A 14,410-nucleotide genomic window follows, 5' to 3' on the forward strand; every position below is an offset into this window, starting at 1 on the left:
ATTAAACTTTAATGAACATGTAGTATGTCTCTTTGGTTTCGAGAGTCGTTCAACTTAGATGTAATCGATGCTATTAATGTCTTGCTTTTCTCTTCCGATCGTTCTGTTGCATACTTATATATTGCTTATGTATTGTCTGTGAATTGGTACTAACGTTTCGTTTGGCTACTGCATAGCGATGTCATCGTATGTCGTGTACAAGGGTAAGGTTCCCGGAGTCTACGACGACTGGGAGGAGTGTCGGAGACAGGTTCACCGATTCAGCGGTAACAGTTACAAAGGGTACACCACTAGGGCCGAGGCTGAATCTAGATACACCCGCTATCTAGCGGGAGAGGGGAGGGAGCGCTGGAGGAACCGGATGAAGACGAGTTTCATCGTGATGATGCTCATCGTGATGACCGCAGCTCTCTTTTACGTGATGGTAGTTTAGATGATCGACATCGACTTGTAATGTGAAGACAAACTCGCTACTCGCGATCTCGAGACTTGTAATATAATGTTCTATCTTTTTCGGACTTTTCAATTCGGAGACTAATATGATGAATTGTATTCAGAGACTAATCTTCTATTGTATTCGATGAATCTGTTGTTGATGTGTGATGTCTATATTTTGTTCAATTATACATTTTGTAACCTGTGCAAAAAACAAAAAAATAAAAAATAAAAAAACTTAATATTCATACTAATGGCGCATCACATCACAGTGCGCCATTAGTATGCCAAAGGATACTAATGGCGCATCATTAAACAATGCGCCATTAGTATGCCGAAATTACTAATGGCGCATCTTGTTGTTGTGCGCTATTAGTATGCCAAAGCACCTGGGTATACATGGCCCCCTGGGAGGCATACTAATGACGCACTGTTGTATATACTAATGGCGCATCTGAGATGCGCCATTAATGGCCAAATTAGATGCGCCATTAGTAGCCCTTTTTCTAGTAGTGCATGGACCATTCCCAACGACTGAACAACATCTACTTTATTTCGCAAAAAAAAGAACATCTACTTTCACGTGCGTATTAATTCCTGGCTTCCTTGTGCCTCCGGCCAGCGGCTCCCGTAGCATCTTGATCTCCCCTTTGCCTAAAGCTTGCAACTTCTGATCATCTCGGAGCTGTAAAGACTACCGGTAATGACCCAAATTGACCATGACCCCTTCCTCACAGTAATAAAATATATTATATATCATATGAGGAGTGATATGCGTCAGCCGGCAGATCCTTCGCGACGTGCCAGATCTGGCACAAATCTAATGCCGAGCGTCGTTCTTCACTTTTGCACCATACACTATGTTATAGAACTTTTTTGCAAATGTTGCAACTGATATTTCTTACAAAGGTTGTGTTGTATATATATTTTTGCAACAGATATTATGTTGTAGAATTTTATTTGCATCAGAGGTTATGATCTAGAAATGTTCTCTTGCATCGTCGAGCTGCCACTGCAACATTACCCATGTTTCAGAAACATAGATGATGTTGCAAAAACCTTGTGATATACGGTGGGCGCGGAGCATAGAATCGTCCCGATGATTCTAATCATTTCTCATATCATATAACCAAGTTTTTAAGGAAAACTTTCGATTTATTCATCATCTGTGAAGGCAGTAAAAATACCACTATGAGTAAATATTACACCTACGTCTGTAGACCACCTAGCGCGATGAGGACTGAGCCGAAGGAGGACAGTTGGCGTCACCCCTCCCTTACTGGAGCAGGACAAATATTGTTGTAGTAGACAATTAGAAAGTCGTGGTGCTAAGCCCAATAGGACCAGCGCACCAGAATAAAAACCGCTGCCGATGAAGAAAAGTGTAGAGCGAAAGGATCCAACCTGAAGACACATGAACACTAGCAAACATTGTTGGAGACAAATCAGCGGTGACACCGGTGGGAGGCGGGGAAACCCTAGTCGCCGTGTGGGGAGGAGGTGAAAAAACATTTCCCCGTGAACCTTCCAACCTATATATCATATAGCCTAATATAATAAAAATATATGACCATGTACTAAGCTGCATGCGTGTTACCATGGAGTGAAATAAGGGGACCAGCACCGGATCATGGAATAGGACCAGCATGCGTGCATGCACATGAATGAACCTCTTTTTGTACGTACACACCTGTCTAGCACGCGGAATGTGGCATGCAATGCAACTTTTGCAAGTAACGTATCTCTGCGAATCAACCTGTGGTTGAGTTGGTTAGGTGGACAGTGGTATCCCCAATTCATCAGGGTTCAAATCCTGGTGCTCGCATTATTCCTGGATTTATTTCAGGATTTCCGGCGATGCGCTTTCAGTGGGAGGAGACGTTCTCGTCGACGACGAGGCGCCTACGGTGACTTCGTAAATCTCAATATGATATGCCGGCTCAGTCTCTTGGAGGTGCTCATAGGGGTAGGGTGTGCGTGTGTGCGTTCATAAGGGTGAGTGTATGCGTGTGTATATGAGCACTTGTGTCTGTACTGATGCTAAAAAAAAAAGTAACGTATCTCTCTACGTAGATATAGCTAGCCCTGCTCTGCATCGGCCTCCACAATTCCATATGCATGCATAGATCAGTACTATCTGACTGCTATCCTAGCTATAGCAACCATATATCTTGCATAAATCAATCAATCGCAATGGCGGCGGCCGGCGGCAGCAGCAGCAAGAGGACGTGGGTGGTGGACGTGGAGAAGAAGCTGAAGGAAGCCGACAAGTCGGCGGAGGTGGCGCGGTGGGAGCGCCACTGCATCTACCAAGTGCCGCCCTGCATGACCAACATCAAGAGCAAGGCCTACCAGCCGCAGGTGGTGTCGCTCGGCCCCTTCCACCACGGCGACCGCGACCTGCGCCCCATGGAGGAGCACAAGCACCGGGCGCTGCGCCAGCTGCTCCTCCGCGCGAACCGGCCGCTCGACGACTTTGTCGCCGCCGTGGAGGAGGTGACGGAGGAGCTGGAGGGCGCGTACATGGACCTCGACAACGAGTGGCGTGCCGACGGCGGGGGCAGGGACCGGTTCCTGGCCATGATGATCTTCGACGGCTGCTTCCTGCTCGAGGTGATGAGGTGCACCGCTGCCGACGGGAAGCAGGTCGGCGACTACGCACATAACGACCCGATCTTCAGCCCCCACGGGATACTCTACATGGTGCCCTACATCCGGCGAGACGTGCTCATGCTCGAGAACCAGCTACCGCTGCTCCTGCTTCAGAAGCTCGTTGAGGTTGAGAGCGGAAAGCCTCAGGTACCCTGCCTTTCAATACTGTTGTAAAAAAATATTAAACAATGAAATTGCACACAGTAATTCTATAAAAAATGAACAAAAAGGTACATTATAAATATTCCTCAAATTGTTTTGAAATATGACATGCAGTAATTCACATCATCCTAGTTAACATATATGCAATAATAGTTTTGTTGTGAAGGCCCCGTTGCCAAAAATTTAATTATGTAAAAAGTGGGATGCTAAATCTCAGGCAATCGAGACTTAACCAAGTCTCATGCTTTATTCTGAAGATCTTACATGAAGATTTGTACAAACATTTTTTCATTGAAACTTGATTAAGCCTCGGTCGACTAAGACTTAGCCACACCCATATAAAGTAGGGCACATGGTTATACTACCTTTGATCCATATTATTTGCCCTAGATTTATCTAGATATCGATGTATCTAACAGACAAGTAATATGGATTGGAAGGAGTATGCATATTGCCTAAATTTACAATTTGGGTAAGTCGATTTCGTGATAGAAGGAAGAAGGAGGCATGGCAGACCTTCGAGGTCGAGACAGAGGGGTTAGCTTCTCTCTTTTTTGAGAATTACAGAGGGGTTAGCTGTCCTGTGTTTATTTGCTCCTGCAACCAAATGAGGCCTTAGTGTTGATTCCCACCTGATTTAGAGCGCCCCCTCGCTGGAGGCAAGGACGGCATGGTGAGCTGCAATGAGGCCTGCCATCATAGACGGACGAGAGGAAGAGAGATCGAAGGAAGAATAAAAAAAGAATGATGGAATCCAACATCCCTGAAAATTGACTTACCCAAAATAAAGTTTCAGGCACAAAAATGGGTGTGCTTCGGGACACACCTTTCTTTTTTAGTACACAGTAGATATGTAAGCTGACTGATTTGCAATTTTAGTACTACCTACTATGCCGAGCTGAGATCGGCAGGACACCACCTTGCTTCTCCTGCTAGCTGCCTATTTTCCACCCGTGTCGCTTGTTTTCTCTTTAATTTTGGGCATTTTTGTTTTGTTGCCCCAGCAAACTTATAATTACTTTCGTTACACCTGAACATTTTATATGGACTCGTGATGGTTGATTTATCTATAAGGCGACTATTTCAATGGTGTCTCTTTCTCTTCAACTAATGGATGTTGATGATTGCATGCATGGATGATGGCCAGAGCGAAGACTTCATCAACCGAATGGTGCTGAAATTTCTGGCCCAATCATCTGGGACACTACCAGCAGGCATCGGCCTAGGGCTCCACCCGCTGGATGTCTTTCGCCGGAGCATGCTCACTGGTAAGCACCACAAAATCCGGAGCCCCCAGGACATTGAGGACGACAACGCCATCATCCGGTCAGCAGTTGAGCTCTACGAAGCCGGGATCCAGTTCAAGCCGAGCAAGACACTGAGCCTGCACGACATCCGGTTCCGGCGCGGCACGCTGAGCATGCCGACCGTGTCGGTGGACGACTCCACCGAGTACATGTTCCTCAACATGATGGCGTTCGAGCGGCTGCACGCCGGCGCCGGCAACGACGTGACCGGCTACGTCTTCTTCATGGACAACATCATCGACTCGGCCAAGGACGTGGCGCTGCTGAGCTCCAAGGGGATCATCCAGAACGCCATCGGCAGCGACCAGGCCGTGGCCAAGCTCTTCAACACCATCTCCAGGGACGTGGTGCTCGAGCCCAACAGCGCCCTTGACGCCGTGCAGCGGCAGGTGAACGGCTACTTCCGGCAGCCGTGGAACATGTGGCGCGCCAACCTCATCCACACCTACTTCAGGAGCCCCTGGGCGTTCCTCTCCCTCGCCGCCGCCATCTTCCTCCTCGGCATGACCATCATGCAGACCGTCTACACCGTGCTGCAGTTCTACGGGGGCGACAGCAACAGCCCACTGCCATCGGCACCATCTCCCATGTGATCCATCGCCGCAACAACTTAATAACTAGTACCTGCTACTCGGTCCTGATGCATGAATTCGTTTCGTTTTCTGTTTGAGGTTAATGTTGTTGTCGTACATCATCAAGCCTCTGGGTTATCTACACTGTGCAGGAGCGAAGATAGCATGTGTTGTGTCGTGTTTGTGACTTTGTGTCGCGTTCGTCATGATTCAATTTATTTTTGCAATTCTACATGAAACACGATCATTGCTGAGTATTTGGGCGTGTCCCGGTGTAAACATTACGCCCTATGACCAATGGGTCATTCCTCCCCTAGCAACAAACTAGCTAAGTGTCCGTGCGTTGCCACGGACTAACAAATATATATATATATATATATATATATATATATATATATATATATATATATATATAAAGAAAATTCATGTGACATGAGAGTCAAAGGCCATTTTTATGGGATGATATCTCATGGTCATGATCTAGTAGGTACATACATCTCGTCATTGTCTTTCTTCCACACTCCATGTCTGAGCTACCACACGACACTCGACTTCCTTCTCCCACCATGCATGCTTTTATCTTCTATTTCTCCTACCTCTACCTTGCACGACAGTACCAAGTTTCTTGTCCAACTATCATAATCTTCTCCGTTAGGGCACCCCCTTAGATTATTACTGACTTGTACATGTTGCAAATAAGATCAACGAAAATGGATACTAAATTTCTGATGAGAAATGAGAATTCAGGGCAATATCTTCCCAAGAAAATAATAATTCCAAGACAATCTTTTTATACCTTCTGTCAACATTGGGACACACATTCCACACAATAAGCATGCAATGATGTTGATACTTGATTAATTGTCAATATATGTCTACAGTAAAGATAACTTTACTCAAAACCGCCTACCTTAGCCAAATCAACAAATCTCTCTCATTAATGCAATTTTCTTTAGAAAATAAATAATAGATTCTTTCCTACCTTAGCCAAATCAACGGATCTCTTTCATTAATGCAATTTGCTTTAGCAAACAAATAATAGATTCTTTCCTACCTTAGCCAAATCAACGGATCTCTCCCATTAATGCAATTTGCTTTAGGAAACAGATAATAGATTCTTTCCTACCTTAGCCAAATCAACGGATTCCTCTCATTAATGCAATTTTTCTTTAGGAAACAAATAATAGATTCTTTCCTACCTTAGCCAAATCAACGGATCTCTTCCATTAATGCAATTTGCTTTAGCAAACAAATAATAGATTCTTTCCTACCTTAGCCAAATCAATGGATCTCTTCCCGGTTCGCTGGGCGCGTTTCGCTGGATGGGCGTGGGTGTGGGGGTAATTTGATGGAAAAAACCGGTTGAAAATAAACCGGTTGAAACCGGTTAAAAATAAACGGATCATGTCTCACTCTTCACTTTCTTTACAATAAACTTCAGAATAGCAATCTTGGCGAGTGATCTCGACGGGGTTCAATCGGCGTGGCGCGCCGCTGATTCTTCCAGGAGTGGGTGCTGAGAGGAAGGATCCCAAACCTCCATTGTCAATCGGCCGGAGCTGCATCGTCCTTTGGATCAGAGCGTGGACGGGATCAAGATGGTAGGGTTTGAGGAATTTGTAGGACGTGAGGGTTTATGGTTGGCAGCACGAGAACTCACCCATATCTTGGCAGATGACAGGCCCAAGGTGCGGTCGTGTTCATGCTTCGGGAGCTGCCACGTGCTGTCCTCGCCGCCATCAGCGACACCACCGCCATCGCCTGTTGCCACCACTTCAGCGCCATGAGCGTGGGACCGAGGGACAAAGGGAAGGGAAGGAAGTGAATTGACGTACCTATGTTTGGTATATATCACACGAGGAATCAAACTGGATGCACGTGAAAGCATAGAGATGGGAGAGGAGGACAGAGGAAGGGAATGGCAAGAGGAACCTGAGGATGTGCGATGAAGGAGCGATGCCAAAACATCACAAAGGGGGACCCGTAGCTCGTCACGTAGCGCGGCCGCCTCATTGCCGGCTGCCACCCCGCGCTACCGCCTCCGTGCGCAGGTTCCGTTCGTGGAGTGTGAGGAGCGCATGACCTGCCTTCACCGCGGCCCGGTCCTCCCCACTATCGTGAAGCTCGCCTGCATCGCAGCCCCAATTGCTCAGGATGACGGATGAAGATCCTGCAACAGCGACGTGGGTGAGGGATGCAGCCGACGATGGAGGGATGATTTTCGTGGCTAAACCCTCCCTATCAAAATAACTACTTAAAAAAGGCAAAGATCGATGCATTAGGAAAATTAGGATTTGGAATTGATTGTCATAAAACAAAATTTTATTAATTGATAACGTGCGATCGGTACCTGCCCGTTTATAACGTGTCTAGTTAGGAAACTTTAGAAAAGTTAGGAAAGTTTTTATTGTGAGGGTAAAAAAATCAATGTGAGGAGATATGGTGGTAGGATATGAGAAGAAAATAAACCGGACGAAAATAAACCATGGACGCAATCCTACCAACTGCTCCATTAGGAGTAGAGATTAATGCAATTTGCTTTAGCAAACAAATAATAGATTCTTTCCTACCTTAGCCAATTCAATGGATCTCTCCCCGGTTCGCTGGGCGCGTTTCGGTGGGTGGGCGTGGGGGTGGGGGTAGTTTGATGGAAAAAACCGGTTGAAAATAAACGGATCCTGTCTCACTCTTCACTTTCTTTACAATAAACTTCAGAATAGCAATCTTGGCGAGTGATCTCGACGGGGTTCAATCGGCGTGGCGCGCCGCTGATTCTTCCAGGAGTGGGTGCTGAGAGGAAGGATCCCAAACCTCCATTGTCAATCGGCCGGAGCTGCATCGTCCTTTGGATCAGAGCGTGGATGGGATCAAGACGGTAGGGTTTGAGGAATTTGTAGGACGTGAGGGTTTATGGTTGGCAGCACGAGAACTCACCCATATCTTGGCAGACGGCAGGCCCGAGGTGCGGTCGTGTTCATGCTTCAGGAGCTGCCACGTGCTGTCCTCGCCGCCATCAGCGACACCACCGCCATCGCCTGTTGCCACCACTTCGGCGCCACGAGCGTGGGACCGAGGGACAAATGGAAGGGAAGGAAGTGAATTGACGTACCTATGTTTGGTATATATCACACGAGGAATCAAACTGGATGCACGTGAAAGCATAGAGATGGGAGAGGAGGACAGAGGAAGGGAAGGGCAAGAGGAACCTGAGGATGTGCGATGAAGGAGCGATGCCAAAACATCACAAAGGGGGACCCGTAGCTCGTCACGTAGCGCGGCCGCCTCATTGCCGGCTGCCACCCCGCGCTACCGCCTCTGTGCGCAGGTTCCGTTCGTGGAGCGTGAGGAGCGCATGACCTGCCTTCACCACGGCCTGGTCCTCCCCACTATCGTGAAGCTCGCCCGCATCGCCGCCCCAATTGCTCAGGATGACAGATGAAGATCCTGCAACAGCGACGTGGGTGAGGGATGCAGCCGACGATGGAGGGATGATTTTCGTGGCTAAACCCTCCCTATCAAAATAACTACTTAAAAAAGGCAAAGATCGATGCATTAGGAAAATTAGGATTTAGAATTGATTGTCATAAAAAAAATTTATTAATTGATAACGTGCTATCGGTACCTACCCGTTTATAACGTGTCTAGTTAGGAAACTTTGGAAAAGTTAGGAAAGTTTTTATTATGAGGGTAAAAAAATAAATGTGAGGAGATATGGTGGTGGGATATGAGGCAAAAATAAAACGGACGAAAATAAACCAGACGAAAATAAACCGTGGACGCAATCCTACCAACTGCTCCATTAGGAGTAGAGATTCATGAGGGGGAACCTCCCCATCTGACGTTCGACATGTAATGGGATCCTATGTAAGCTGCTAGCTAAGGGCATCTCCAGCCGCGCCCTCAGGAAGGCCTCCCCAGACGATTTTTTCGCGCCGGCGCCGAAAAAACGGCCCAGTCGCGCCCCAGGAGCCCGATTTTCGCTGGCTTGGGCCAAAAACAGCCGGCAGATCCAGGCCGAACCCGGCGCGCTGGGGGGCGCCCGGGGGCGCCGGGGCGAGCTGTTTTGGCGCGAAAAAGACGCGGGCCAGCCGCGTCAGCGACTCGGCGCCTCGTCTTCCCCCAACGGCCTCGGTTCCCGCGGGGAATCAATGGCAAGGCTGTCGCCGGTCAGCCTTGCCATTGATTCCTCACGGGCGGCGCGTTCACGGGACGGCGCGCCGACGCCTCCACTCCCTCGCACACATACACACGGGCACGGCCCGGCTATAAAAGCCGGCGGCCTCCGCTCACCTGCGCCCACACCAGCCCCGCCCCTCGCCGCCGTCCAGCCCTTCCTCTCCCTACCTCTCCCCGAGCGCCGCCGCCCAGCCCCTCCCTCTACCTCAGCCGAGCCCGCCCAGCCCCGCCTTCGCCATGGCAGAGCGTTTCCCCGGAGATACGGCGGCGGCCAACGGCTTTGGCCGCCGTTCGCTGCAAACAGGAGTCGTGGCTCCTGTTCCAGGCGAACATCCCGGCGCCGCCGGACATGCGCGCCGGGCCGACGGGGTGGAGACTCAGCGCCGGGGGAGTGCCCATTCTCCCGTTGCCCGACGCCGCGGCGGACCCGAGGTACTTCGCCGAGGAGGTCGACATCGTGCGCGTGTCCCTCACCGACGCCGAGCTCTCCCTCCCCCAATACGCCGCAGACAACCACGCGGCCTGGGCGGCGTATTTCGAGCGCCGCCAACAGCAGTGCTTGGCGTCCACCAACGGCGCGCCGGTGGTCGGCAGCCGGCAGAACAGTGAGGGACGCTACCTCTGGTGGGGCGTCCCCGACCGCACACTCGAGGGCGTGCTCACGTACCTCGAGAGCGGCAACGACCCGCCGTTGGCGTACCCCCCGGCGCAGCACCGACGCGTCGGGCCATGGGCTCCAAGAAGGTTCGGCGCCTCCTCTTCTTCCTCCTCATCATCCCGTTCTTCTTCACACTCCTCCGGCTCTCCGGCGCTGCTCGGCGTCAAGGCCGAGCCCGCGGCGGAGACGCCGCTCGACCGGCGCACTCGCAGCGCCGGCATCGTCATCAACGAGGGCGGCCGGCGCGCCCCCTCGTCGGCTCCTCCGCGCTTCGTCAAGCCAAAGACGGAGCCGGGGCTGGCGCCGGTGAAGGCCGAGTTCGCCGACGACGGCGACGCCGCCCTCGAATGGGCGCGCCAGGACTCCATTGCGATGGAGAAGGCGCGCCGCGAGAAGGAGAAGGAGCGCCAGCGCGCCGCCCTACGCCGCTTTGAGGAGCGCCGACGCGGCCGCGAGGAAGGTGGGGTCGTCGTCTTATGCGACAGCAGCGACGACGACGACGCGCCGCCGCCTGTTCGCCATGGCGATGCCGGGCAGGGGTCCAGCAGGTGCGCCCGCGTCAAGGAGGAGAAGGCCGACGACGACGATGGCGGGCGATGGCGGCGACGACTTCCCCCTTTCTTTTTTTTAGAATAGGTTAATGTAATGTTTGGACGAATTTCGCCGAAATTTGCCATGTTTGGCCGAAATTTAACTAGTTTTTATCATAACTTCGCCGAACGTTTTTTTTTGTTTTTTAATACGCGCCTGGGGGCGGCCCTGAGGGCCGACGGCTGGGGACCGACTCATCCTCAGGGCCATTTTTTGCGCCGGCTCACCCCCAGGCGGCGCTTTTAGACGCCCCCCGGGGGGCCAACGGCTGGAGATGCCCTAATTACCTAGTGTTGTTGCTTGAGTTCATGTTCGTGATGGTGATCGATCATCACTGCTTAAGAGTTGAGTTAGGTGTCATGGCTTGAGTCCGCCCGTATACCCTGGGTCTGGTTTGGAGTTTGCTAGTGTTGCCCATTGAATTCACGTTCAAGAGTTGTATGTGCAGGTGATGGATATCGTCACCTATTAAGTGTTGAGTTTAGGGATCTAGGCTTAGGTTTGTGTATATATACACGGACATGTATGCGAGTTTTGTAACTTGCGAATTCAGAGTTTAAGAAATACTAGTTTGTGATATTTTGATGTGATTTAACCATGGGCGAAAGCAAACAATGAGACACCACACTCTCGATGAGATGCCCAAGAGGATAACTGGCTCGGGGAGGATAGGTGTCACAACTTTGACGAGAGAGTGACTCCGACAATAACATCCCCCGAGTCACCAGGAAATCGTAGCGCCACAAACATGAAAACCAGACCTATGCTAGGTGACGGCACTAAACTGATGTAATGACGCGACACAATGGAAGTGACAGGATGGATGTGGTCCGCAGACAGAATACCAGAGTGAGCCGTCCAACACTAATTATAAAGTACTATTCGGCTGGAAGGAGAAAAGGTAGGTGAGGACCATGTATGTGGTGACTATTCGTGGTGTGGAGTGTGGTTGGGAGGAGAGAGAGGAGAGTGGGACCATGCATGTGAAGAGAGAGAAAAGAGAGAAGGACCACGCAGAGGCTTTTAGTTGGTCAAGTGAATGTTCGGACTTTGGTATATCTCCCTTACTTTTGTCTCTACTTTACCGGTAAACTGACGTCCCCACCACTTGGCGAATCGATACAGGTCCCTATTGAATTACAAAAATGAACAAATATGTCCGATAGAATATATACCGGAGCTTTGCGAGTCTCCCTTGGAGATACCCTAGGACCGCTCTCAGTGCTCCACCATGTCACTATCTATATGCAACACTCCTTTGTTTTTGTATACAAAGCCATCATTTTTCTCGTGCAAAATTTGGACTTATATTTTTTGTCAATAAAATATGGTTTATATGTCATCAAAAATATATGATCGAAAAATTCTTTGAAATGAGCATTCAATGACAGACTTTTTAGGTGCATGAACAATTCCTCATAATCCTTGTAGCACAGTAATATGGTCTCAGCCAATTTTTTATGGCGGGTCGGGAATTTATTCTCCAAAAGCTTGCCTGTTCTTAGTGCATAAACCCTTGTGATCATTTCGTGACCTTTCGCATGTTGTGGCCGGAGTGAAAACCGTCGAGGTTGCTCAAGCAAGGCTTGCCCTTTGTGCCTTTGTCGAGATAGCCGAGAGCGTGGGGCAGTGTAGCGGCGATGGAGGTAGTCGTGTGAAGGACGCTGTGGTCGATGTCGAGTCAGAGTTGCCAGTGTCGAGGTAGCCGCATGTGGAACCGTGGGCACAAGGAAGCGTTCTGTAGTCAGAGGCACGGTCGTGCGCCAGAAAGAAAACAGTGATCCGATCCAGGCAATCATTATGGAGGGTGTTGATGCCGAAGACGATATTATCGAAGCCGTTGTAGACGAGGTGTCGCACTGGGGTTGCCAAGGTCGGGGACACGTCAGGGATGAAGACACACGACGGTGTTGTCAGCATGGACATGCGTAGACGGGGATCAATATGAACTGTTGCCATGTCAAGGGACCAACAAAGGAGGCCTCCAAGAGAGCAGTGGTGCAAACATGCATGGGATAGAAGGTGGCGATGTTGCTCACGGTTTCCAAAGTAGACAAAGTGGTTGGGGAAATAATGACAACACTGGCAACGAGTGTGTGCTAGACGAAGACGAAGGGTGGTCGGCGGAACCAGAGGTAGCCTGAAGGGGCCACGTTGGTTGTCTGTAGAAGTGTGGAGGGTATGCTCGAAGTACACCAGGAAAAACCCAAAAGCATGATGAAGACCATGCGCGCACAGTGGTGATCCTGTGCGTAGACAGGTGACGAGACGAGCACCATGATAGATGTCAAGGTGCGTGAACGACTAGGTGGACTGCATGTGGGGACACTATGGCTCGTAGGAGTGACATAGCTGCAGCCGTGTCTTGGTGTAATTAGGGAAGGACCTCGAGGCAGCGATGCTGCGATCGGAAGAGACGACAAGTCGACAACCCGTTGCTCGATGGGTGAAGAATTGTGCATACTCGATGACGACTTTCACGGAATCCTATGAAGGTGCACACCAGTAACTGATCAGACCGGAAGTGTGAGGTGTAGGACAAGGTCCTGCGCTGTAGCGCATAAGACCTCTCCCAATGTAATGGTGTTTAGATGAGGTGTTAAGTGCATTAAATACCTTAGCAACTCAACTCCCTAATGCATAGGTGCTTAACTTATTGTTGCTAAGCACATTTTATTTAATGAGTTAACACCTAAAGTCTTTCATGCATTGATCAAATTGTTTCATTTAAGTGGTTTGCCTAGGTTCTCACGCTTGGCATTGGTTCTTTCTGAGGTTATCAAAGTGCTCTCTTCCCTCTTTAAATGAGGTGCCATGTCATTTTTTCGCTTATGTGGTATGCTTAGCACCTGTTCATGATGGAGCCCCGGGAAAGACCTAAGTAGCGACAGACTATTCGACGCGGGACGGCGGGCCACCGCTGGAGGACACCGGCGGTGGCCGCCACCAACACGTCCAACTTGGCTGCATCAGACATTGTGCAGGAGGCTAATCAAGACAGGTACATGAATGTGAGTAGCCACACCTGCAAAGGATGCAACCTATATATGCCAAGACCTGCATCGCATGAGTGGCTCGGGCCACGCTGTGCGGACGAGAAGCCAGGGCAGGACCCTGCGAGCGGCTGCCACACCAGTGCACACGCGCCACGCGTGAAGCCCAGGGTGCCATTGAACATGATGTTAGGTGCCAAGATTCGACGGGTGACGGGCAACAGAAACTGATCTTAGATCAGAAAAAAAAACAATTAAGCAATCTACAAGAGAAAAAAAATCCTGATCAATGGATCAATTAAAAACTCTAGAGCAACCAATCAACACGATCGTTGAACAAATCCTAGCTACGGTTGTGCAGCCCCCAGGGGAGATCATGGAGGTTGACCTCCTCGGGGGCAGCACGATGTGGAAACTATGGTGGAGCTAGCAGAAATTTGCGGTAGATACCATTTAAGAGGATTAGAGGGAGGAGAATGATGAAACCGTTGTTGTATTGCTGAGCCCCGTGGACGAGTATAGATAAGAAGACATCATAGAGAAAGGGTAGGAGAGAGGTATGAATCCTATATTATCAAATACACTAATTAAGTATGTTGTCGCATTTCATCATGTTCAAGTCTTGTCTGTGAGGTGATGGAGACCATCACCTGTTAAAAGTTGAGTTAGGTTCTAGGATTGGGTCTATGTAATAGTCAGTATCATTGTGTTCAGCTTGGAGTTTGCCAGTTAATTACCTAGTGTTCCTGCTTGAGTTTATGTTCAAATCTTTTCCATGTAGATGATGCAGTTTATCGTGAATTAAGAGTTGAGCTAGTTGGCCATAGGCTCAGGTCCGTGTAATAGTCAGTACCCTGTATCTTG

The 14,410-nt window shown here is 49.6% G+C and overlaps 1 protein-coding gene across 1 annotated transcript; it reads left to right on the forward strand.

Moving 5' to 3' along the window:
• The first annotated feature begins 2,567 nt into the window (after nt 1–2,567).
• Nucleotides 2,568–5,169, forward strand: LOC123130020 (UPF0481 protein At3g47200-like). The gene is made up of 2 exons (XM_044549974.1): nt 2,568–3,234; nt 4,397–5,169. Exons 1-2 carry the CDS (start codon nt 2,629–2,631, stop codon nt 5,147–5,149), a joined length of 1,359 nt encoding a protein of 452 aa, XP_044405909.1. The 5' UTR covers nt 2,568–2,628; the 3' UTR covers nt 5,150–5,169.
• The last annotated feature ends 9,241 nt before the right edge of the window (nt 5,170–14,410 follow it).

Source organism: Triticum aestivum, chromosome 6A, assembly GCF_018294505.1.
Source record: "Triticum aestivum cultivar Chinese Spring chromosome 6A, IWGSC CS RefSeq v2.1, whole genome shotgun sequence".
Classification (NCBI taxonomy): domain Eukaryota; kingdom Viridiplantae; phylum Streptophyta; class Magnoliopsida; order Poales; family Poaceae; genus Triticum; species Triticum aestivum.